Source organism: Strix aluco, chromosome Z, assembly GCF_031877795.1.
Source record: "Strix aluco isolate bStrAlu1 chromosome Z, bStrAlu1.hap1, whole genome shotgun sequence".
Classification (NCBI taxonomy): Eukaryota; Metazoa; Chordata; class Aves; order Strigiformes; family Strigidae; genus Strix; species Strix aluco.
The window spans coordinates 77,122,996-77,149,353 of NC_133971.1; the positions used below are offsets into that span (position 1 = coordinate 77,122,996).

The window sequence follows — 26,358 nt, forward strand, 5'->3', positions numbered from 1 at the left end:
CCTGGTGTCGTCGGCAAACTTGCTGAGGGTGCACTTGATCCCACTGTCCATGTCACCAACAAAGATGTTAAACAGCGCTGGTCCCTTAGGGGTTGCCCTGAGGAATGCCACTCATCACCCCTCTCCACTTGGGACATTGAGCTGTTGACCACATCTGAGTGCGACCATCCATAATGAAAGATTGGACTGGTGTTTCCTTTATGTCAGAGCCAGGGAGAGAGGTGGAAACATGGCTACAGTAGCTTGCTTCATCTTAAAACTCATCGACCTTTCTTCATTGCTGAGCACGGGTGGTTTGGAAACACAGTGTGCTCCCTGCGCAAACTGGTTTGCTGGCCATCAGCCACCTCGGCATCGCTGGCAGAGCCAAGAGTATCAGCAAACAACTGCATCTTGAGTGGCACCCAACATACCACATTACCAGCGCCTGAGGCCCTGCCTGCGGCTGCATTCCGCTGCCGCCCCATCGAGAGGGGCTGCGGGCTCTCCACCGGCAGCCTCCCAGCGCACCGCCTGGCACCCCGCGGCTGCGGCAATGCAGGCAGCCGGGCGATCTCATTGCAATGGTGCGATTTCTTAATTAAAAGTATGTGCACGTTCCCTACATCTCCTCACTACCGTGAGGACGGAAAACGGGGCTCTGGGGAGCACTTAGCCCCAGCTTCCCGCAGTCCGCGGGCAGAAGCCCCGCGGCGATGGCGGTTCCAGTCGGCAACACGGGGGAGATTCAGTTTCCAGACCCGCCAGCCGTGCCGCCTCCGACACCGGCGGGTCCCGGCCAGTCCCTGGCACGGCGCCGACCCTGAGGGGACCCACCACCGCCACTGAGGAGCAAGCGCGGCTCCCTCCTTCCCTCCCGGTCCCGGGTGAATCCCCCTGCTCCTCGGGTGGGTGTGTGTAAAAAACGGGCCCCTGCCGGCCCCTCGCTCCGCTCTGCAGCCTGTGGGGCTGCTTCTCCCATCCCGCCGCCCCGCCCCGCCGGCAGGAGCCGCAGCTTCCGGGGCGCCGCTGGGCCGACCCGTCCCTCCCCCGCGCACCGCAATGGTTCGTCCTCGGGGAGGGCGGAAGGCGGGAGGTGCCGACTTCGCTCCCGGGTTTCGGAGCGGGCGGGCGCTGTGTGGTTGCTCCTCCCCGGCCGACGCTCCGGCCCGGCCCGGCGCGGGCGGGCACTATGCGCAGACTCGGTCCTTGGCTCAAGATGGCGGCGGCGGATAAACAGAAGCACGAGCACGGGCGGGTGAAGATCGGGCACTACATCTTGGGCGACACGCTCGGCGTCGGCACCTTCGGCAAAGTCAAGGGTGAGCGGCGGGGAGCGGGTTGGGCGCCTGCCCCGTCGAGCGGCGCGGCCCAGGCGGGCTGCGGGGCGGGCCTGTCGCGCTGGGCAGCGCGGTCTTTCCTGGGGCTGCCGCCTGCGGTCACCTCACGGCGGCCGATCCGCTGGGGCTGGGCGGCCGCTGAGGTTTGGCCATGGGGGGACGTGTGAGGGCCTGGGGAGGGGGGGGAGTCGGGCGGCCGCAGCCCCACTCCGGGCTTGGCCCCGCTCCGCCTTCCGGCCGGAGCGCTGCGGCGGGCCGAGCTTCGCCGAGGGCGACGCTGGGAAACCTGAGCTGCTGGGCGCTGCCCGGCCCTTCCCGCCGGGCCGGGTGAGTCACCGCGGTCCGACGCGGGCGGAGGGCGAGGGGCCGCGGGGAGCGGCCGCAGGCCGGCCGGGGCAGCCGCCGGGAGGCGTTTCCCGGGCTATTAGCGGGAGCCGCGGCCCGAGCCGCGGTGGCCGCGGGGTGGGGGCCGCCGACCGAGCGGGGCGTTGTGGAAGCGGCGCCTGGTGCGCTGCGAACGCCCCTCGCAAAGCGGGTCTGGGCGGGTGGGGGGCTTTGTCCGGCAGCGGCAGGTAAGGGCTGGCGCAGAAACAGCTTTCTCTTCGGTATTTACGGTAGTAATTACTGGACGCTAATGATACTGCATGTAACGAAAGTAAGGAGTCTTAATTCTTGAGCTGCCTGTACATTGCATTTTGCTGCCCAGGCATTAACGCTTGATGTCCTTATAAGGATGGCAAGATTTCTTCCTGTACAGAGAAATAAGCATAAAAAGACGAATCTGGGATTATTGAATTAGCTGGCAAGATCTAGTTGACACGCTGTGACGGATGCAAGATATGGAAAGATTTTGTTAGATCTAGTTGACTAGTGGTCATCAAAGTTTTTTTCAGCTCAGACTGTAAAAACTTTTCCCAGTAGGGGTGCAGATGCCATGCTGTAAATTTGAAGCCTAGTAGATATAAAATAGAAATTAAACTTTTCCATGATGCCGTCCACCACCGGTAGAAAAACTGTGCATTAGTTTACACTGTTCCTGCTGTGTTGTTTGCAAGAATCGTTCAAATTCTGGGGTTTGCAAATTGAAAGCATCCTTCCACAATGAGTTAGGCTAGAGTCAGGTTGTATTCTTTGTAAGGTTTTTTTTATGGTTGACCTAAGGAATTACTCATGATTATAACCAGTAAAAAAAACACAGCTTATCCTGTTGTATCTAATGTGCTAGCTGACTTTTAGCACAATACCTTTTTTCAGGGTAGATGTTCCTATTGTATGTTCTCTGCACAAGCTCTTTCAACTGTTGGCATGTTCTGAAGAAATTACTAATGTATGGAAAATAGCAGTATACGTGTTTCTTAAGAATATCTAGGAAAGCAGCAGAAAATATTTTGAGAGCAGAGCCCTTCATAAGCCTGCCTTGAAAAAAAGCACACTCGAAGTGACAACCGCCACCCCCAGCCTCTTGGGAGCAGTGACCCCCAACTGGCAGCTGGAGTACCTTTCCTTGGGAACTTAGCACCTCCTTAAATAGAGAGAAAATGAGATAAGGCAGAAGACAGGCATCAGGTTCTCTTTCCTCATGAAGGGACTACATGGTTGAGGGGAGGAGTCAAAGATGTGTTGTTTCTTTTTCCCCAGTTCACTGCACAAAAGTAAGGTTGGCATACCCATAAATGCTCTAATTTGCTCGTAAATTTCATAGAGCGCTGTTGCACTGCTGCTTCTGTTCTTATCTGTATTGACAGAAACATGTCTGTTGAAACCTTGAAAGATGGTCAATTTGTGGAGCTAGTTACAATTTTACTATATTATTGGATGTCACTACTATTTCTATTTCATGAAATACAATTAGTTTGAAATAATTAAAAAAAGAGTTGCCAGTTTTATTAATGCTTTATTTCCATAATATCCCCCTGTCTGCCTTATTTGATTAATGTTAGGTGTTCTTTTAGGCTGCTTTGTAATTATTGATTATATGAAGAGTACACATATGCATGTATGAATGTATTTTTTGTTAAGGATGGGGGAGAAATCACCTTGTGGGGAAATGCAGCATCATTCTGCATCCTGAATAGGTTCCTTAAGTGGCTTGGGAATTTATTTAGGATCTGAAAGCAAGTATTAGTGTTAATGGACTAATGCTTTGTTTTCATATATAAGTTTTGGGTTTTTTTTTCCTTGTCCCTAAATGTACTGTGTGAGTTTTGTCTTGCTTTAGCTGTACTTACGTACTTCAAAGGACATATTTTATCTATGATGCACTGGTTTTCCTCCTAGCACATATTTTCTTCACTGAATACTAGACCTATGATTATTGTCAATTGACGAAACCATATCGGAGTCGCCAGAGAAGGAAAATGAGTATTACAGAAAAACAAAGTGGAAAAACTGTAGCGAATGTGTTAATTTTTTAAATTTGGTTAGGAGTTTTTGTTGAGCTCACGTGATCTAGGGGGTCAGGCATATGGCTTCTTGAAAGTGGATCTTTAATTTTAAGGGTGGTGGCAGCCTGCAAAGATTGAACTGGAAAACCAGTGCTTTATTTAATTGTTAAAGGGCTTCTGCTGTTAAGGTAGGTCTTGGGTGAATTCACCCTGCTGCTTACCCTTTTACCCTCATAAATAACTGTTACTGATGTGATGTTTTTCCAGTTTAACTGTTCATCTGGCTGTACTAGCCTGAATTAACTATTGAATAACTCAATTCACTTGACTGTGCCGCAGATGGACAGAAATGAAAAGCTGTGGGGTAGAAGACTATGAACATAAATCCGTTATGAGACACGTTCTTACTTAAACTTTACAAGGATTCAGTGTAAAACATCTATCTGTATTTTCTCCAATCACACTGCTGATGTTTCTTGCTGAAATCAAATGCAAACTTTTACTTCCAGATATTTTTGGAAATAAAGTTAGCTTTCATAAAAGGAAGAGTAGTCAGGCTTCCAGTTATAGATACATAATAACTGTGCCACTCTGTAGAACTAGGTTAAAAACCCTGGTCTGTATAGACTGAAAAACTAATGTAAATACGTGATCCTGGTCAAGGCAAGGATAAGAGACCTGGAAATGGACAGTGAAGATCAGTTTGCTGTCTAATGCTGTGCACCAGTATGCCTTTGCACAGCATTAACTCATGGGATTTTTTTGTTAGTGAAAACATTTGTTCAGCTCACAGTTTTAAAGACTATTTTCCTCTGAGCCTCGGATTGGCTTTTTGGCCTATTGCAGAAATGTTTCATTAAATACATCATATGCTTGTTCAGCTTTTTTTTCTACAAACTTCATGACTGGGACCTGTATTTTGTAAGAATGTTGTGTTTACTCTGGATGACATTGTAATCAGTTTTCTTTTCCAGTTGAAGACCTGATGAACTGCGTTTAGATGCTGTCGTTCCTGCATTTCAACAGCTAGAAGAAGTCACTGCTGCTTTGAGACTCTGTCACTGTTTTGGAAATCTTGGTGCTAGGCACAGCCATAGTGAAGTTTGAAGGCAGTTGGTATTATCAGAGAATAAAGAAGTATAGGGAAATACTAGGTCTGTAAAGTGAAATTCTTTATCTAGTGATTCTTTTGAAGGACTGATGGCTGGTTAAAGATTAGGGTGACTAACATAAATACATGTTGATTACTTCTAATTTGTGACCCTTCCCTTTTATAGGTAAAATTTCTGTCAAGAGGTAATACAACGTAGTTTTTGTAAAAATAGCATTGGCTTGCTTACTTTTCTACATGATGTTATCTGAGGTCTTGCTTTCAGTTCTGTCTTGCTACTGACTACTTTTGAATTCGGCATAGTCTGTTACCAGTTAGTGTCTGCTGTTTTACTGATAATGGATACCTTGAACCATATCCAAGAAGAATTTTATTGCATGAAGTAGGTGGTTATTGGAAACTTGTATTTTAAGATTATAACAAATCTAGCTTTTTAAATTGAATTTAAAAAGGGAGGCAAAAATTACTGAAGAAAACTTTGATTCAATTTGAAATGTCTTAAGCAAGTGAACAGGCCTTTTAGAATCTTTTTGCACCTACACAAAACCACAGTATGTTTTTATTACGATAATTTATTCAGAGTTGGCAAACAGAGTTGAAGAAGCAGAAAATCTTGTTTTCTCACAGTCAATGAATTAAATCAAGGCTTGTGGTGGCACACAATCTTGAAGGCTGTGACAGCTAGAATTGGTTTCAGTCAACTTCAATTGTTACTGTTTAATTACTTTGAATGAAAAATGTGTTTTGAAAAACTCCTTTATGTGCCTTGCCTATTGAGCATTGATTGTTGTAGCTAATAAATTGCATTCTATTGTTTTTCTGAGTTCTAATGAAATTCAGTTTTCATCTGAGAGAGACTGACGAATCAAAACAAATTGGCTGATACTAAGCTGTAGAATTGCTCAAATATATATGCTTGTACTTTGTAAAGCAAAGGAAGATGCAAATTTATGTGTCTGATTTTTGGTTAGTTTCTAAGATGCTGTTTCTTACTAGGCAAAACTAATGTTAAATTTTAACTTACTAAAGTCGTTTTTTTAAATACTTCTGGCTTCAGTTCACATTATTGAAAGGCAAAGACTTTGTAATTCAAATGGAATAGTTGCTTTTCTAATGTTTTATGTTAATGATTCATTACTCTGTAAAGTTTGAACATAGGTGATACGATTTCTTGGGTTCCTTTAAAACTTCAGTCGCATTTGAACTGAAAAAAAAGGGTTTATGATTGCTTTAATTCTAGATCTGGTTGAAAACAAATAATTCATATAGGTGACATGATTTTACACTTCTAGGCACTCACTTGCCAATGCTTTGTGGTCTGTATAGAACTTGTGATGGATGTGGGCTTTGTTCCACGTTTCTCAGCAGTGCAAATGTGCCTATCCAGTGTTTTGTTATTGTGGCCATTTTTAGGTAATGACTCCTCTGAATGAGGGGATGTGTTTTTTCACCTTGCGGTTGGATCCTTTCTGTATTCTCAGGTACAAAAGGCATCTCACCACTGCATTGTGATGGTTCAGGGTTTTGGGTAATCCACTACTTAGTTACTTTCCTACAGGAATTTAGATAAACTGCTTTATTTTACACAATTGGATATCTTTGGTGTAAAAATAATCACTCAGATGGTTATCATTACCTCTGTCTGTGCTAAGAATTTCTCCCCACTTGCATTGGTTTTTAGCTCAATATAGAGGCAAAAGGCAGTGTGGAAAGCTGTGTGTTGGGAATGAGATTTACAGATTGATAAGTGTTTGCTAGTTCTATCCAAATTATCTGTTGAATGCAGAAAGATTTTTTGTGGATGACTGCTGTTTATCACAGCTTCCCATGGATATGTTTAAATAGAGCTTGAAGCCTGGGGCTTAATTAAATTCTCAAGTGAGGAGAAGCACCCAGGTGAGTGAGTATTGTGTTCAGCACAGGTCTGTTAGCAGCATCCATTGAAGTGGACAGGGATGAACCATGTAGGTGTCCCTGGAATCTGACTTAACTTCAACAGGTAGGAATGAGGGTGGCGAATGAATGTGGTGTAGTTAAAAATCACAGTGTGCAGAAACCAGGGCAGATAGCGAAGCCTGCTAGTGGAAGAGATACTTAACTTCTTTTGTTTATCTGTGATACAACATTGGATTTAAGAAAAATATTCTTAGCAACTCCGTGGCTGCTACCAATATCACTTGCAAAATTAAGGACTTGTAGAGGAGTAACTGTCTAGAAAGCATTTTACATTTTTTTGAGTCCCTCTGTTGAAGGAAAATTTAAACTCTCCAAGAAGTAGGAAGGACACTGAGGAATGTATGAGGTTGCATGTTTGCATTGCTTCTCATAGTTACTACTGGAATTTGTGCATTTCCTGTAGCTTTTGCAGCTTATTTTGTATAATAAAGCTCTGGTGTTTACTGCACAGACTGTGGAGCTTGTATAGGGTCAGACTGCTCCAAGGACAGATAAAGAACTGTTTTTCAAGTAAACTGATCTGATGCTCTTAGTGGTAAATCAGAGTAATTGCTGAAACAGGCTTCTTGACGAAAGGGTAGCAGTGATTTCTTTCTTTAATAAGAACAATCCTTGCAGGTAAAGTAGAAGAGCTTCAGGAAAACATGTCTTGAGTGGGTTACCAACTGAGCCAAAAGCTTGGAGTGACTTACACAGGGAGAGAAAATGGTCTGCCTAATTAGAGAGGATGGCAGTGTTTTGGGATGTGTTTTATTTGCAGTAGTGCAAAAATGTCCTCAGGCTGCCAGACAAAATTTTGAGAGTTAGGTTTAAGGTTTTTCTTACATATCCCATTCATATTCTAATGATAGAATTGTGGGAGAAGTTGCAGTATGGCAGAAGAAATGGTGTGCCATCTGATTTTCAACCTCCCCAAAGACGATGGATATGTATGTGGAATGCTAACATGTTAGCTTGTATTTCTTGGCTACAGTTGAAATGGGCAAATTAATGTCTTTATGGAGCAATTGAAAGTCCTGACTAAATACTTCCTTGTTCCTTGCAGTTGGGAAACATGAGTTAACTGGGCATAAAGTTGCAGTGAAGATCCTGAATCGACAGAAAATTCGCAGTCTTGATGTTGTAGGAAAAATCCGCAGAGAGATTCAGAACCTCAAACTCTTCAGGCATCCTCATATAATTAAACTGTAAGTTTTGCCTGCCATAATCAAACATATCTCTTTTTGCTGTCACTGAACTGAAACATATTTAAAGGGCAGTACTAGTGGTATCTTGTCAGGAAAGTAACCAGCTTTCAAGTATGCACCATTTTCAGCGTCCTCTGTAATGCATCTGCACAAAACTGATCTCCTCTGCAGGCCAGAGAGCTTCCATTAGGTCTTTGCTTACAAATTCTTTGGACAGGTGTATAAAAGGTAATGGCACGATAGAAACTTATAGTAGCATCCATCTCTGGTTTTAGTTGCTCCTTCAGGTTGTTGGTTTTTTTTTTTTTCCTGGTTATATTTGGTGTGTTTTCTACTTAGAAAATGAGTTACTAACAGCAAGATTGTAAAGGGCATTTCTTTAGTAAGTTTATTGTGTTTTCTTACTCAAAATATGTTTTTATTGATGTCCTGGTCAGTGATCTATGGTTTTCCACTGTAGATGGTGTGCTGAGATTTTTCTGAATTATGGATGTGCAGATTGCTAAATGTGGTTGATATTTCAGAATTCTTCAATATAGCTGCTACCACTTGTCTATGGTATTTACAGTGTGTCTGTTTACATCTGTTAGTTGACTAATAGTTCATCAGTGGAGTTCATAGTACAATTAAATATGTCCGAGAGTAGACCCCTCATGTCTGGTCTGAGGAAATAAATTATAAATGCCATGGCTTTTTCCTTTTTTTTTTTTTTTTTTTTTACTTTCATTTCCTGTAAAGCTAACCTGCATCTCTGTAGTGTGGGTGATTTTCACTGTCTTAATCGTGGTGTTGGTGTTAGTTTTTTTTTTATTGGCAGAGTCTTGGCTTAAAACCCCACTGCCACTGACAGATGCAATCTCTATACACTCCCTTTAATTTGGCAACAGCTCTTACACTGAAGCTGAATTGCATTGTGTAAGATCAACTCACTAACTTCTTCAGTGGATTAGTTTTCAGAAGACTATTGAGCTGATTTGGCTGCAGAATTGCTAGTGCTGCCAGTTAGAGTTCATGAACGAGTCCAAAGGACATACCTGTAGCCAAAACAAAATAGGAAGTGTCAGTGTACCAGCTGAGATAGGAGGGTGGAACAGGAACATGTGCTTTTGGTGGTGTTAAACTGTTAACAGGTTTCAAATGACAGGTTTTTTTCTTGGGGAATTACAGGGAGATGTTTTTTTCTCCTGCATGTGGAGAGAAGGGACAAGATGTAAGAGATGATGGAAACATTGATGGATCCCCAGCTTTTTATTTGGTCAGCCTGCGTTTCTAAAGCAGAAGGTTTATTAGCCTATATGTAAATAGTGTTTGAGATGTAATTGATACTGTTGTGCAGGTAGACTTGCTGGTAACCTAGGCTTCTGCTGCTTCTGCTGTTAGGAACTAGACTGGGGAACTGCTAGATAGGAGCTTAAGGTATTTGGATAAACGTAAACAGATTTCTTCAGCTTAATATTACAAATTAGACAATGACTAATTTAGAACATTGCTGTGCTTTATGGAAATTTTCATACACAATTTTAGCAGTATATATTGCAAGCCTGTTGTACAGAAAGAAAATCTTACTGCAATACTTGAAATAAAAACCTTTGGAACATCTCCTCTTGCAGTTTTTGACCTCTAGCAATAGAATGCATCCTGCTTTCCTACATAAAATTGCTTCTTTTTGCATTCTGATCATCTGTGCTGTGTAGTTTGATAACCTTACTTACATTATAGGTATGTAACTATTCCACAACCTCCTTTTCCACAACCAGAAAAATGACCTGACTGTAGAGAAACATGGCTGTAACTTTTGGATTAAAAGGGTTAAAATACTATTTCTGTTGTAGTGTCTTAACCATGTCTTCAGAATATTGTTGATATTTAAATACCTGATGTACTTTCAACCAAGGTGTTGGAGAGAAAATTGGTAAAGGTAAAGCATCTTGGACTATTAAAATTTTAGGTAAAACTAACTTTGAAGATCTCTTGTTGGTAACTGCCTCAAAGCTATTGAGGTTGTTGTAATGTTGCACTATAATACTAAGCTGTTAAAATAGATACAAACACAATATATGTGCACTCACATGTTCATCTGGGTAGTCTGAACTCATTGCTGTCCATGTAGTTCAAGAATAACTTGTCTCACTTAGCTGAAGCACGTCTGTTTTCCCCCTTGTCTTGGAATCAGTGTTTTGAAGAACATTGCAGTTCTGTAGAGTAAATGTGAATTCAGTTATTTATTACAGTTTGGATATTTGCATGCTTAAGTGTAGTACCTTGAAATACTCATTTTCATTTAATTGCTACCTCAATATAATACCTGTCTTCTCAGTATGGTACCTGGATTTTGGCTGAAGAGTTATCAGTGTTCATTTTCTTGTTCCATTAAAAATCAATCACTTCTGACTGCTGTAAGGGGGAAAAAATAAACAACTTTTAGGTAAGGATATGTAGAACAAAATCAAACTCTTTTAAATGGGGAGCTTGGCCATAAACTAGTTATTTCAGAACTTAAAAGTTTTGGGGGTTTTTTGAAACTTAATTGAAGTAGGATGATAAAAATACAATAATGAGTGTTGATACTATTAAATAGTAATGACAGATTTAGGTCTTTTTGTAAAAGATTATATTAATGATTATTAAGAGCAATCTTTTGGTTGTCTTGATGTACGCTTTTCTGGTATGGCAAGTCAGGTTTTTTTGCATGTTAAGGTTGAAAAGTGTGTGTTTTTGAGACACTAACAGAGTCCTTTTGAGTTCCTTCCTCACTGCACCAAGCTGTCTGCGAGGTAGCACTATAAATAGTTTCATAGAAATCGTTTGGACTAAGCTTAGTCCTCTGAAAGTACAAAGACTGATATTCCTGGTGGGAAATGTAAATTTCCTACTAGTCTTGACAATGAGGCATCACATAGTGAAAGGAGAGGAAATAACTTCTGAAAAATACTGTCATTCCAATAGCTCTAAACTGGCTGAAAAATTTTTTAAAGTATACTTTATCTGACTCTTTGCACAACTTTTGTTTTAACTAAATGTAACTAGCTTCTTTTACTGAGTGTGTAGACTAACAGATACTTTCTCTTATCAGGTACCAGGTCATCAGTACACCAACTGACATTTTCATGGTGATGGAATATGTTTCAGGAGGAGAACTGTTTGATTATATCTGTAAAAATGGAAGGGTAAGAAGTAGTCCAACTCTACAAATCAGTGACTTGCATTCTGTTACTGCTTTTGCAACATCCCTACGTCACCCAACTCTGGGGGGACAAACAGGTTCTTTTTGGGATTCCTTGGCAGAATGATATAATTAAAGCTTTATTTCTTAACAGGCTATTATGATTAGTGTAGCACAGAATTTATGATTAGAGTGGCACAGGGTTTCTACAAGCAGAATCAATGTAGTACAATTTATAAGTAGTGTAATACAGAATTTATAATACAACTTATGATTTCTGATCACGTAGACCCTCTGCAGATTGGGTCAGATCTTAATACATGGTTTGCTGTATCAATGTAGCAATCACAGTCTAGACTCAAAAATGATATGAAAGAATACAAGTCACCCAGTCCTTAGAGGAAGGAGGGGATGGTGGAGGTGTTCCAGGCCACTGGGGGGTCACAGATCTCACTGTTCAGCAGCAGTTCTGGTCTGGGTTTCCCTGTTTAGCACTTGTAACTGATTTTACGGACAGTCTCGGGGTGCTGTTACACTGCCCTGTTCTGTGATGGGATCACCACCACCTGGCTGGCCCAGGGCTTGAGACCTTCAAGGCCAGTAAGGAAGGAAGCAATCAGCCTGATGCCCAGGAATCTTGAGGCCAGCAGGGAGGGAAGAAGGCTTGGGTTCATCTGCGTGATTCACAAGACCTTCAGGAACTAATAATGAGGGAAAGGGCACAAATACATGACTCGGTCACAAAATGGCTGCTTGCCTCTTAAAATGGTGTTAGTTAGGCTAACCACATTACTGGGGGCTGGGAGCGGGGAGTACCTGTCACACCATGTTAAGTGAAAGTTTGTTTTTATGTATTCAGCATTAATTTTTGCTGTTAGCAACTAAAATAAACTTTATTGCTACATCTTGTTCTAAAAGTAAAAATGGTTATATGTTAACACATTTCAGATGTTTATGTGTGACTTTGTCATAGCATTTTTCCTCTCTACTGATACTGATATGTTAATTTACAATTACTGGGTACAAACTGAATGGATATGTATCCAGCTGGAGTGGCTGAAAACTTATTTGTTCAATACAACCCGTTATTGGAAGGCTGTGATTGTGCCGTTATTACCCTCTTCTACTAGTAGAACAGTTTCTGTGGCAGCTCTGAAGGCACTTTTGACAAGCCATCTAGATAGCCAGGGTACTTTTAGTTAGAACAAACTTTGTTAGAACAAACCTTGACATGGATTAGGGCGTGTTCATAGGAAGTGCCCAGCTAAGTCTGCTGTTTGGGGTTAGCTGCTAGTAGCATAAATAGCATCTAAAATCTATTGCTTGTGTGCTGCATGTCAGAAGCTTTTGTCAACTTAATCTTGTGCTGTGCTTAAATGTCAAAGTTAACTCTGCCTACTTGGAGTATCAATTAGTATTCGGGTGCTAATGTTTCTAGTTACTGAGAATGTAACATCTGCCAAATCAATTTCAAAAGGTTGATTGAGAAATTTCAGTGGCTTTGAGTCAGTCGGTATGTTTTGCTTTAGTCATTTTAGACCTGTGGTACAAACAAAATGATGTAAGCTATGAAGCTTTCTGCTACAAATTCTGATAATCTGTATAAAGTATCAAAGCTATAAATGATAATTTCAGGTCATAGGAAAATTTCCTTTAATTCATATAAATGAAAAACAAGTTACCTTCCACTGTCTCATAATTGTTTAAAACCTTTGCCTGTCTTAGCTTGATGAGAAGGAAAGTAGACGTCTGTTCCAGCAAATCCTTTCTGGCGTGGATTACTGTCACAGACATATGGTAGTACATAGAGATCTGAAGCCTGAAAATGTGCTGCTTGATGCACATATGAATGCCAAGATAGCTGACTTCGGTAAGCGTTGTTGTTTTATATCTGATCACATTTTTTTATTTAGATCCTGTTAATTACTATGGGAAATATTTAATAAAATGTGTATATTTGAATATCCTGGTGGTAGGACTTAATACAAGAACCTGAAGAGCATGAATGTAAAGCAGAATTATATTATTGCACATATGTAGAACTTGGTTTTCTCTCAAACTTTCTTTTCAGGTATTTTCTGCGAGTCGGTCAAATTGTAAACTGATCTGTTTGGTTTTGCTTAACAATATTGTTTCTGAAATGCTAAATATACTTAGTTCCTGACCTTTCCACTTCAAAATACATTCCTGTTGCCTATTTCCCCATCTGTAAAATGTAGGTGCTTAGCTCTCTTGGAAGTGCAGTGCAAGGGCAGCTCATGCATTGCTGTAGTAAAACACACTAGTCCTCCTATTAAACAACTCTAACTCAATTTAAAAAAATCTAAGATGTGATTGAAAAAATGTAATTAAAGCATAAAAGGCAGAATAAGAACAGTTTATCTTGCAAACTCCTGTGCTTTTTTGCTATATAACTGCTTAACTAATCGGAAGGCTTAATTGTTTTAAACTAGCTGTTGTGACACAACTGCTGAGGATACTGGCAGCTAGTTCTTGGAACTAGCTGAACCAGAAAACCTCACCATATAAGCATAATGAGATATCCATACTGTTATGTCATCATGATAGATCTGTTGTAGACATAGCAGATAATACCTGCCCTTGTAAAGCACTTTGAGGTCTCCAATGAAAACTGCTACATAATGCTGAGTATTCTATTTTACAAGTATGGTGTTCAGGTCTATGGGCACTGAGAATCATCTTCATTTCTTATGTGTAGAAAATGCTTTGGGTGAAATGGCTTAGGTGGTGAAGAAATAAAGTACAGTAACTTATAAAAATATCTTCCTGTAACTTAAGTATCAGCAAAGCTGTAGCACTCAGTTAATCATGACTAGTGTATTAAACAAGAGCTTAATAAAAGCTTTTGTGTACTAAAATACAAAAGCTAGCCAATCTGTACTCTTTCATCTCCCCCTGCGCCCCAGTAAAGAGGCATCATTCCTTCTTGGAGACTGAGTTTTCTGGCTTATAAGGTAGTCTTGATCATGCAGCCTCCACTGAGGAAACTAGAAGGTATTTTTCATGGCTATTCTAGAAGTGGTAGTTCTTTACTGATACTAGACTATACTGAGGTCTGGTGAATGAATACGGCCGAGTTCTAAAGTACACTTTACTTACAGAGTATCTAAAATCAAACTACTGAACTCCAGTGATTCCGGAACCAGCTGTGTACTGTTGGTGTCTGAACTGTGGTGAAGTCATGTGTACCTCTCAGTTTCCATATTCTATATAACCTGTTAGAGTTTTAGGTAGCTCTGTGGTAGCACCTTTCATTTCGACATTTAGAAGCAAATGTGCTTTTAAGACTTCCTTGTTAATAACCAAAATCCTTTCTTGCTATGCTGCTCCATCTCCCTTAGAGCAACTTTGTTCTCTGTCATGCCTGTGTCATCCAAATTTGACTGTTTTTTGTCTTGGAATAAATGTTCTCAAATATTTCTAGGTTGTGTGCTATAATGGATTGATTTTACTCAAATTTCTGGTAAACTAAATGGGGGATTATGTGACATCCTCATAAAAATTTCTGTAATTCCAAACAATGTAACTTCTTTACTGAGATAAATTTGTTAATTTTCTATTTGGAATTACTAATGACTTGTTCTAGATGGTATATGCAGTATGAAATCATCTTACTCTGTGAATTTTTAGTAGTTGCTCTTATACACTTTCAGGTCTATCAAATATGATGTCAGATGGAGAATTTTTAAGGACAAGCTGTGGTTCCCCTAACTATGCTGCACCAGAAGTAATTTCAGGAAGGTAGTTTCTTTTATATTGGATACATATGTGCATGTACTTCAGTCATTTTGCTGCTTGATTCTAAAGGCTACAAAACTAGTTCAGCTAGCAGGCTTGATGCTGGGAAACCGTGGGCTGAACTTCTAATTGTCTTGGTAATTTTTCATGAGTATTCAAGGCTTCTATGAGTTAGCTTTGAATAATTCCTGTAAGGTGGAGGTTATGTCTGATGCTCCAAATCCAGTGTGTACAGTGTGCCTGAATTGGTTTAAAAATTTCACTTACAGCTCAGATCTTGAAAGAAGAGGTACAGATAGAATTACAGGCAAAGTATACTGTCAAGTTGAGTAGCAGTGAAATATCTGCTGCAGAGTAGATACTCAGTCTGAAGGTAACTTCCCCTTTTGGGACTCAATTGTCAAATGCTGTGTTCAGCTACCCACTGTAATATTGCCTCTTGCTCACTGGAGGCCAAATGTCTGTTTTATTCAGGCAGTAGCACAGAATACATGACAAGTTCTGCTATATGGACTTGCCTTAAACTTTTCAGCCTCCCAGATTTGGGGGATAGATGACTTTGCTAGAACAGTGACAACAATATATAACACAGGCTTTCTTAGTAGGTACAAGTTTCTTTCAGTTTGCCATTGTCTTAAATTGTGTTCGTGGATTGTTGTTAGACATTAGAGAGAAAAGCTACGTGCTTGTGCCCTGTTATATATTTGGAGGGGAAGGACACTAAAGTTCAAGGGTGGCGTAGAATAGAACTGAAATAGTATAGTACTTGCAGATTAGTTCTCTCAAGTTCATACACTTTTAATTACTGTGATACAATGTAAGAAAATAGAGAAAAAAAATCTATTTAAATGTATTAAACACAAACCACTAATAGTTAACTTTTTCCCAGATTATATGCAGGTCCAGAAGTAGATATTTGGAGCAGTGGGGTTATTCTCTATGCTTTGTTATGTGGAACGCTTCCATTTGATGATGATCACGTGCCAACCCTTTTTAAGAAGATATGTGATGGCATCTTTTATACCCCTCAGTACCTGAATCCGTCTGTAATTAGTCTTTTGAAGCACATGCTGCAAGTGGATCCAATGAAGAGAGCAACAATCAGAGACATCAGGTAAAATGCTAACTCATGTCTGATCACAGGATGCTGGAACGATAATCTCAGTGCAGATAGGCAGAACAAAGAAATCATTCATGTTTTAGACTGAGATGAAAAATTCAACTTCCTGTGGTTTGGCTCTAGCTGTGATGGTTCAGATCTCCAGTTGGCCAATGAGGTATCATCACAGTAAAACAAATTCTATACTTTACATACAGAACTTCTGAGGAACTCTAAGTTTAAGACTGCTAGAGCAAAGCTGTTTACCTGCAGAATGGTTTGCAAAACTACACTGTATTGACTTCTCTGGGAAAAAAATACGTCTTTTGTTAAGAACCAGTATTCTGTACTGTAAATGTCTGAGAGGAAGTTATGGTTCTTTAATCTGATAACTACCACTTTTATTAATATTTTTTTAGACTCTGAAAAATCATTTAAGACTGTGAGTACTCCACATGCAAGATAGCACTTTATAGCTTCAAAACCCTTGCATGAATTTGTGTATGAGTGATAATTACTGCATCAAATACTGCTAAGTTAAAGCTTCTAGTTACAGATAGCTGTTATGGGCTCCAGATTGCTAGAGGAGACTCTGAAGAAGGTGGTTGCTTTAGCAAGTGTGTAGTGGGTAGAACAAAAAAAATCAGTTGCTGATAGAGCTGTACTTCATGCAGCAGCTTAGTTAGGTTTTCTAGTCTCCTTTGTAAGAGACTCTAAGGACGGAGCTCTGACGTACTACTTTAGTGGAAATGCTACCTCTTTTAGGATTGGAAGTTAGAAAGTTGGCAATGTTCATGGTCTTTCAGTAGAACAGAAAGTGGTGCACTCACCCCTTCCTACTGTATTACAATGGGAAGTACTTTATTGCGGAATCAAAGCACTGTGAGAACTAAGCATTGGAAAACTTGAGTGGATAGGAATTTAGCTTAACTCAGTCACATTAAGTAAGTCTGGAAGAGAAGTGGTGTGAAAAAGATGTCAGAAAATGTTAGTTACAGAGCATGGATGGATTTTGAATCCTGAACAGTTCTGTCCTATTAACCATAAGACATGTCACCTCAGAGTTTAAAGGACAAACTGAATTTAATTGAATACCTTAATTCTTCTAGGGGAGTGTGTGTTTGCATGCAAGGGGAGAGGCCCAGTGCAATGAATAGTAACAAAATATTCCTCTGGGCTCAGTCATCCTGCTAGGGCTGTGCTTTGTAGAGGTACGGGAAAAGCTTTTTCTGCTTCCAAATTAACTGGTTGCTTCTGGTGAAAGTGTTTTTGGCTCAATACGTTACTGCTGAGGCATGTTCTCAGGATCACACTGACTAGAGCTTGGTCCATTGTACTGGTTTTGGCTGGGATAGAGCTAAATTTCTTCACAAAAGCTTGCATAGGGCTGTGTTTTGGATTTGTACTGAAAATAGTGTTGCTAACACACTGATGATTTAGTTACTGCTCAGCAGTGTTTACACAGTGTGAAGGCCTTTTCTGCTCCTTGCACTGCCCTGCCAGTGAGCTGGTTGGAGAAAAGAAAAGTTGGGAGGGAACAGAGCTGGGACAGCTTGACCCCAACTGACCAAGGATATTCCATACCATATGACACTATGCTCAGCAGTACAACTGGGAGGGAGGTTGGTGTGGGTGGGCTGCTGCTCAGGGACTGGCTGGGCATTGGTCAATTGAGCAATTGTTTTCATTTGCATTACTTGTCTTTCTTGGGTTTTATTTTCATTTCTCTGTTTTGTTTTTCCTTAAAATTAAAAAAATTTCTTTCTAATTATTAAAGTGTTTTTATCTCAACCCACAATTTCTCACTTTTACTCTTCTGCTCCTCATCCCACTGGCGAGGTGTGAGCACCTGGCTGTGTGGTGCTTAGTTGCCATCTGGGGTTAAGCCATGACATCTGTATAACTGCTCTTAAATCTGTAGCAAGTCTTTACATTATAGCCTAGAATACTTTCAAAAATGGTGTTAAGCCATACCCTTTGGCTAGTTAAGCAGCTTACTCTAGGTGCAGAAAACAATCTTACTTATTCTCTGTGATTGGGCAATGTAAGTATTTGATTCCTCTGTATCTTTCCCTCTTATGAATGAATACCAGTACAGTAGTAAAAAGGTACAGATCGACCCTTCTATAGCTCCCCTCAACCTTTTTAAGTCTTAAAGAGACAGCTGGGGGTGTTCTGAATGAAAAAATGATAGGCAGCTTGTTTGGTGTGGGGAGCATGTGACTTCAGCATTCAAAAATCTGTGTCCAGACATCTACCAAAAAATTATTTATCATCATCATGTCTTAATTTTGTTATGTATTGTTATGTGTGTACTTGGGGAGGGATGACTCAAGTGGATAGTATAAGAATTTCGGTTGAAAATATCTCAAAACTAACATAGTGGCAGTAAAAAATATGCCATTTATATAAAAAGCTGGTTGAGTTATACAAAGATAATTTTAGAGCTCAGGTAGTTGAAAAACTTACAGGAAAGAGGATTTTTTCAGTCTTGCAAAATGTCTAGCAGAATCTTGTGAACACAATTATTACTTTGTGTACTGGTTTATTGTCTTGTGCTGCACAGAAGAGGACTTGGACTGACAACTGTGATTCTTTTTGTACAGACTAAGCTCATTTTATTTTTTAAAGAATTTAATATTAAAAAGCCTTGCTTTACATACATCTACTCAGAGGTTTTTTTATTTTTAAATCTAGGGAACATGAATGGTTTAAGCAGGACCTTCCAAAATACTTGTTTCCTGAAGACCCATCCTATAGCTCTACCATGATTGATGATGAAGCCTTAAAAGAAGTGTGTGAAAAGTTTGAATGCACTGAAGAGGAAGTGCTAAGTTGTCTATACAGCCGAAATCATCAGGACCCTTTAGCGGTTGCTTATCACCTCATTATAGATAATAGAAGAATAATGAATGAGGCCAAAGACTTCTACTTGGCTACAAGCCCACCGGATTCTTTTCTTGATGATCACCATCTGTCTCGCCCTCATCCCGAAAGAGTGCCATTCTTAGTAGCTGAAGCACCACGTCCTCGCCATACTCTTGATGAGCTGAATCCACAGAAGTCAAAACACCAAGGTGTAAGAAGAGCTAAGTGGCACTTGGGAATAAGGAGTCAGAGTCGACCAAATGATATCATGGCTGAAGTTTGTCGAGCAATTAAACAACTGGATTATGAATGGAAGGTAAAAGAATAAAGGCTCTTTATAGCAGACAACAGTAAATTTGTTTGAGCTGAGTAGTTACATAGCCTGATCTGTGCTGGAAAATAATCTCATGTGCCTGTGCTGACTGCTTGTGCTTGCTGTGCAGGAAGGGTTTTGTGGGAGGCTGTTCATGCTGACAGGAAAAAAAGTCTTGTTAACATGTCTAACTTTTCTACTGGGGTTGTGGGAATGTTCTTCTGTTGGCTAAAAAAAACCCCCTACAACTCCAACAGGTAAGCCTGAAATCACTTGATAATACCAGTGAGTTGAAATGACAAAACCAACAAGCAGTGCTTTTCAAGCAGTTCTAGAAACTAACTCAAATCTCTTGTACTAGGTTGTAAATCCATACTATCTGCGTGTTCGAAGGAAGAATCCAGTAACAAGTGCATATTCCAAAATGAGTCTACAGTTGTATCAGGTGGACAGCAGAACATACTTACTGGACTTCCGTAGCATTGATGGTATGTGAAGACTTACATAAGTTAATGTAGTTGTATGGGAAATAATTCTAAATGCAAACATGTCTCAATTGTTTATAAGTGAACTAAGTGTTGCCCTTTATTAGTTTAAGCCAGTCTAGATCTGTATTTATTCCTTCCTGGTCTAATGTTCCTGTGATCAGATGGTTAGCTGCTTCATCCTTTTAATAGCTTTTTACTATAACAAATCTTGAACTGCTCCATTGGTGTCTGCACGAGAACTAATACCACTGGTGCAGAAGGGGACAGGGCTGAGAGGTGAGATTTGGCTTAACCTGAATTGCCTCTGGAGCCTCACTCCCAAATCTAAACATTAATTTAGATCTCAAGTAAGCATGTGAATAACACTTCCTAGTGAAGATAAAGCTTAGCATCTAGGTATTTAAATTTGACTTTGTAAGGGAAAGAATGTTGTTTTCGCATAATAAGCCTAATGGGAAGGGCAGGAGCATTCACCAAAGCAATCAACAAGAGCAATTCACAACCATTGAAATCCCTGGCCTAGGGCTAGAAGGCAAGTGATCTTTTTGTCAACTGTGATGACCCAGTACTTGGAACTGGCTTTAGATGGATGCAGATACCGAAAGACTTGGGGCGAACTTTTCCATCTTAGTACACTTGCATGATGAGCTCATGCATATTAACTTCTCCGCCCTGGAGAAAGCCAAGGTTCATTTCCATGAACATGTGATGTATGAACACATACATGAAGGGGCGTATCGGTAGGTGGTTCGGGAAGAAGCTACCCTGTAGTACTCAGCTAGTGAGGAATCAGGGGAGGGAACTGGCAGTTGGGAGAAAGGGATATAAACCATTGCATGATGGCTGGTAGGCTCGTCCACTTGATGGGGGTGCCCGGTCTTGTAAGAATGTAATAAAGAGTGCTTCACACCGCATCCTGTCTGAGCCGTTGATAATTGGCAACTGAACGTTTCTCACAACTTGGAACTGTACATTGCTGTACTGGGTCTGGCTGAGATGGAGTTAATTTTCTTCATAGCAGCCTGTATGGTGCTGTGTTTTGCATCAGTGACTTAAGAGTGTTGATAACACACCAGTGTTTTGACTGTTGCTTAGCAGTACTTACATAGTATCTAGTCTTTTTTTTCCCCACTCTGTTTTACCCAATGAGTAGGCCAGGAATTCGCAAGAAGTTGGGAGGGGTTGGAGCCTGGAGAGCAGAGCCAGGTTGACCAAAGGGATATTCCATGCCATATGATGTTATGCTTAGCAAAGGAACTGAGGGGTTGGAGTTTGGGGAAGGTAGCATTGAGACTGACCGGGCTGCTTTGGATAGGTGGTGAGTGGTTGCCCTCTTTTCCTCTCCTTTTTTCTTCCCCTTATTAAAATATCTTTATTTCTACCCATGAGTGTTCTCACTTCTGCACTTCCAGTTTTCTTCCCCATTGCGCTGAGGTATTAGCTGCCAGGCAGAGTCAACCCACTACTGCTAGTAGTAGACAAAATTTGAGATAGAAGTTGTATGCTTGCAGTAACTGAAGTCTTGAAAGCAGTTGGTCTAACCTGTAGAAAGATATATTTTATAGAGTGACAGTAACACAGCATACAAATCCTGGTTGGATAGCTTCCTGAAAGTGAATGGAGGAGCTAATAGAGACTGGCCACAATGCTTGTTTATGGGCACAGTAGACTAAAGCAGGATTACCTACAGCCAGTGGTGTAGATGACATGCCTAGGAAAACATGTGGCATGGAAAAAGGATTTACTGGACTGGTTGGATTACAGTATAGGGTGGCTAAGGCTGTGTCTGATGACAGTATAATCTGATCTGGCTTTGCAGAGCAGTTCTTGCCTCATTCCTTCTGACAATACTGGTTCTTGCTCAGATCCAGTGGTACTTGATACAGGGGACTAATCACTTTCCTGTACTGACCTGCTGCAGCATAGGACAAATGCCATCCCTGTTGGAGGAAGATGACTGCTTAGAGCCATGCAGCTGGGGGAGGGCAGCCTGCTGCTGTCCTGGCTTCAGCTCTTGGGGAAATACAACTGAAGAGCATGGATTTGCCACATCTCTTCCAACAGTGTAGCTGATTTGACTTTCCTTTCTCTCCACCAGTTAATTGTCTCTGTTCCTCTTACCAAACTGTAGTTTAAAATAGCTTTGATGTGAAGAGGCAGTCTCTCCTGTGTTCACTAATTCCTCTTGGAAGTAACTTTTTTTAGTGCCAGGTGAGAGTCAAACTTATGTTCAGTATTTAAAGTAAGAATAGAGATACTTCAGCAGAACATTACTTCTAAGACAAAAGTATTTCCTCCTCATAGAGAAGGTAAACTTTATCTGTGTGCCACACACTACGGGGAAAAACTTCCAAAACTGAAAGATTAATTAATGTAGATGCCAGCAATTAATGTATCAATGAATTATAATAAAAATACAAATAACAAATTAAAAATAACCAAATATAAAGAAAACAAAAATAGAATAAAAATAAAGTACATGCTAGCAAAAAGCATCTGCAAAATGTTTTAAATATTATTGGACTTAACCTTACAATGCTGTCCTTGTTTTAAGTAACCTAAATTGAACTATTAGCTGTTGAAATTAGTTCATGAAAAACATGGCAAGTGCTGGTCTAAACTAGATGTAAATGTTTCGGGAACACAGTTCAGAGTAGAGAAATAACTTGCACAAGGACACTTGCTTCTGTGTTACTGTTATGTATAAACTTCTATTTTGTATCAAATATATACAGTTTGCAAAAGGTGTTTATGTATTAACCAAGATTTTAAAAAACAAGATTTAGAGGTGTGAGAAGGGGAGGATGTTTGCTGTTCCTATAATTGATCTGATAGCAAGACCTAATTTTCCTCCTCTTTCCCCTTGCCCCCCAGATGAAATTACTGAAGCGAAGTCTGGGACTGCAACTCCACAGAGATCGGGTTCTGTGAGCAACTATAGATCCTGTCAAAAAGATTCAGATGCTGATGTGCAAGGAAAATCTGCTGATACATCCCTTACCTCATCAGTGAGCTCTTCGCTTGACTCTTCTACAGCTGATTTAACTCCAAGACCAGGGAGTCATACAATAGAATTTTTTGAGATGTGTGCAAATCTTATTAAAATACTTGCACAGTAACTTTGAATATGGGCTTATTTCTTTTATAGCAATAAGCATGCCTAAATCATAGTCAGATGCTTCCAATTATAATCAAGTTAAATTAACTAAGGCGCTGAAAAAGCTAGCCACAGAATGCAATTTGGACAGGGATTGAAATGATTATGGGCAGTTAATGTATATTATTATGAAGCTGGAGTGAATTCTGATTGTCTGCTGTCCAATAGTGTAATACAGGTACAGGAAATCACATGCTGTTGGGGCAGTGTTCATAACATTTTACATTGAGTGAACATTAGGCTGCATATAACATTTAAGTTAGACCTTCTTGTTTCTTTCGCTGATAATACATACATCTGATGCACTGTAAGTAAATGTACACTTACTAGTTCAGTGACCTAAGTATGACTTGTTGGTCACCATCTACAGTTGTGTGTCAGTTGGTCAGAACTCTCAAAACTTCTAACAGTAATGTGTTTAAAACTGTTGTGTTTCTTCCCCCTTATTTGACAGTAAATGATAAAGAACAGTTTAATGCGTTACAATATATGACTTTTAACAACTGGTAAATTTGTTTAAATGATGCAAATCGAACCAGTTGGAAATGCATGTAGGTGCTCTGTAACGCAGTGAAGGGTGAAATTCTGTGGGGCTGAGTAGAACAATTGAGTCCACAACAGAGGTGAGAGACTTGCTGCTGAGAAGACTTGGCACCCCATGGGCTAAACCAAAATGTTGCTCTATGAAGAGCTTGTCAGCAAGCTCCTGATCTGTGCATATATGTTAGCATGGTAGCAGCACAGCAGCTCCCCACTGCTAATGGAGGCTGAGAATCCTTTTCCTCAGAAACATGTGCATTTAGTTAAGAGCACAGCCCAAGGGCTGTTGCATGCTATTCCAGAATCTGAAATTGACAGTTTTTTAAAATGTATGTTAAAACTGATACAGCTGTTTATCACATGTTAACTTAGCATATACTATATAGAAGTCACTTTGCAATTGAAACTACATATATAGGTTAGGTTTTCCCAGGCCACCTTTATAGCAAACTTTGCAATTTAAATTAATTGTGAAATTAAATAGTCAAACTTTTTTCAGTTGAGTACTGAAAACTGATCATGACAACTTGAGTGCTAATATTCTCAAAAGGTTTTCAACAGTGGATTGCAATTACCAATAAATCCTTCTGCATTTACGGTTTTTGCAATATTTCAGGAAGAAAATTGAACTTTATATGTTAAAATCACTGCTAGTACTTGCACAAAAACATTTAATGTCTTGTAAATTGGATATAATTAGCCATGGTTCCATTTTCATCTGTCACTAATAAACAGTAAACTCTATGTCATAAAACATTTAGTTTTGCATTCAAGAATTTATGTACTCTTCAAAGTAAGATTCATGATGTACTCAGTTTCAAAGCTTGCTGTCCCAGGGAGAGAATGGAAATCAAGGCATTACCATGAACAGTGGAACCTGGATTCTTAAAATGGATGGGAATTCTAGCCAATGACTGAGACTTCATCCATGGAAAACTGCTAGCTACAGATACAAGAACAGTTTAATCCAGGCCAGCTGGCTTCAGTCTAGAAGTTCACCTGTTATGAACATGCACAGAATCTGAAGAAACATAAAGCTGCTTTAAGCCCCAGAACCGCTACAATTGTGTTCTGAACTGGGCAACTGTGTGGTCTGTCTAGTATGTAGGTACAAGTTACAACTTCAGTTCTTTATCCTCATGTGTCACACACAGTCCCTGTAATGCAAGATTGTTTTACTGTATGTCAGAGGAGAAGACTCTTCTGAGATAAAGCTTTGGTTTAAACTTGTGGGATTGAGATGTCCAACATGAGGGACCAGCTGCAAATCCTACTTTTAAGTCCTGTTTTTAGTCGTGTAAGAATCGGTTCTGATATACTGAATAAATCTGTGTTCATTTTTGTTACCCTTCTATTTTGAAATTGTTAAATATTGCACTTGCACAAATATAATGGACGCACAGGTTTTTAACTGTAGTAATTCCTCATCTGGAATTGGTTTGGGGATCACTCTTGCAAATGTTGAACTGAATGTTTATAAATGGTATCTGCTCCTTGTAATGCTGACCACAAATGCAAGGTGTCAAGGTGCAAATAACTTTCAATTTTTATACACTTTTTTGGCCCTCTTGTGCATTAAGACAACCATAGTTTTTCCTTTGTCTTGGTACCTGGAGGTTAAAGTAAGTTTCTGGCAGAAGTGTACTGTATGTGTAGTTTTAAATAAAGTCAACTTTATTGGTATGATAAATCACTTTTGATGGCCAAAAGTTTTCTGATTGAACTGAGATTTTTATAGGGGATGGGGGAGGGAGAAAGGGGGACCGACAACCTAGTTGAACCCAGAACAGCTGTCTGTTGCTTGACTTTCTTATGCTTTCTAGATCTTGCTATTGAAACTGCTTTCTTCACGTTCCTACTGATCTTGCAGAGCTTTTTTTGGCATTGTGCTAGAATCTGCCAATAAGCTGTGAAACAAAACTTCACTAAGAAAGCTGCTAGGGCTCCAAGGAGGCAGTTTATGCAAATATACGTTGAATTATCTTGCGTTTGTATTGTAATTTTTCCAAAACCATGGATTAACCTGATTGTCCATGTGCAATATAATTCGCTAGGTAATGGATAAAAATTCATCTTGGTAGTGCAATATTTAGAAGAAACTTCCATGTTTGTCTTGATATGAGTGTTTAATACAAACTTGGAAATAAATTTTATTTTACCAGTTGATTACCATTGTAAGATATGAAGTCCTGTTCTTTAATAAAGATGTGCCTACTTCTATGTTAATTTCTTTTGACAAAGCTGAATGGCAAAAATGCTTGTTTATAACTGTATACTTTTTAAACTTTCAAAACTTTAAAACTTAAGTAAACGTGAAATACTGAACTATCTTGTCTGAAACTGCATGCTATCTTCTGTTATTATAAACTAACAGCGGACTGTTACACTTGTTTGGGCTGCCAGCTGTGCTAGCCTGCCCCCTGACTGTTTTCCCGTAGATCCTGTAAACTCTCTTGCTGCAAAAAGGAATTTGAGATGGAAAGAACACTGAATACTCAGTGTAAAAGTCCCCTTCTGCCCTGCCCTGGGGTGATTTGCCTTACCTCGCATCTTCCACTCTGCTGTTTTCACAAACCGTGGATCGTTCTTTTGTCTTGGTATTTGCCCCTGTAACTAGGGAGAAATTTTAAACCCTGTAGCCTATCTTATATTTTTCTTCCTTTTAGGGGAAAAAAAAGGAACACTGTCCCTTTCAACCTTGGCTATTTTTACTGGTATTACTTCCCTCCCGGAGCCGCCTCCCCCGTAGGGAGGTGGCTGCTCCCCCAGCGAGCAGTGAGTCCTTGTTGAGCCGTGGGTAACACGCAGTTCCCGCCTGCCCTCGCCTCTCCCTCTGGGGTGCCTGAGCACCGCTAGCAGGTGGCACCACAGGCCTGCGTGCCGTCGCCGCTCCGCCCGCCCTCCCGCAGGCAGTACTTCTGCAGCGAACTGCGTGATGTACTCCGCGCTCCGCTTATCCAAACTCTCCAAGCCGCATCTCCTGTCCTGCGCCGCGCACCACGGAACAGGGCAGC

At 40.4% G+C, this 26,358-nt stretch overlaps 1 protein-coding gene across 3 annotated transcripts; it reads left to right on the forward strand.

Moving 5' to 3' along the window:
- The first annotated feature begins 1,146 nt into the window (after window positions 1-1,146).
- PRKAA1 (protein kinase AMP-activated catalytic subunit alpha 1) lies at window positions 1,147-25,672 on the forward strand. 3 transcript variants are annotated; one of them, XM_074811569.1, is made up of 9 exons: window positions 1,147-1,301; window positions 7,816-7,957; window positions 11,031-11,124; window positions 12,846-12,990; window positions 14,795-14,882; window positions 15,769-15,993; window positions 18,676-19,162; window positions 19,521-19,647; window positions 22,522-25,672. In XM_074811569.1, exons 1-9 carry the CDS (start codon window positions 1,172-1,174, stop codon window positions 22,764-22,766), a joined length of 1,683 nt encoding a protein of 560 aa, XP_074667670.1. In that variant the 5' UTR covers window positions 1,147-1,171; the 3' UTR covers window positions 22,767-25,672. The 3 variants fall into 3 exon arrangements, with proteins under 3 accessions (XP_074667670.1, XP_074667672.1, XP_074667671.1); XM_074811570.1 differs by lacking the exon at window positions 1,147-1,301 and adding an exon at window positions 4,709-4,857; XM_074811571.1 differs by lacking the exon at window positions 7,816-7,957 and having other exon boundaries at window positions 1,220-1,301.
- Window positions 25,673-26,358: the final 686 nt, after the last annotated feature.

Bases quoted from the DNA above. Each gene is read 5' to 3' on its own strand.
- PRKAA1 (XM_074811569.1), top strand. From the start codon at position 1,172: ATGCGCAGACTCGGTCCTTGGCTCAAGATGGCGGCGGCGGATAAACAG. The intron at 12,991-14,794 runs GTAAGCGTTGTT...ATACACTTTCAG, and splicing joins TGCCAAGATAGCTGACTTCG to GTCTATCAAATATGATGTCA. The intron at 14,883-15,768 runs GTAGTTTCTTTT...ACTTTTTCCCAG, and splicing joins CCAGAAGTAATTTCAGGAAG to ATTATATGCAGGTCCAGAAG.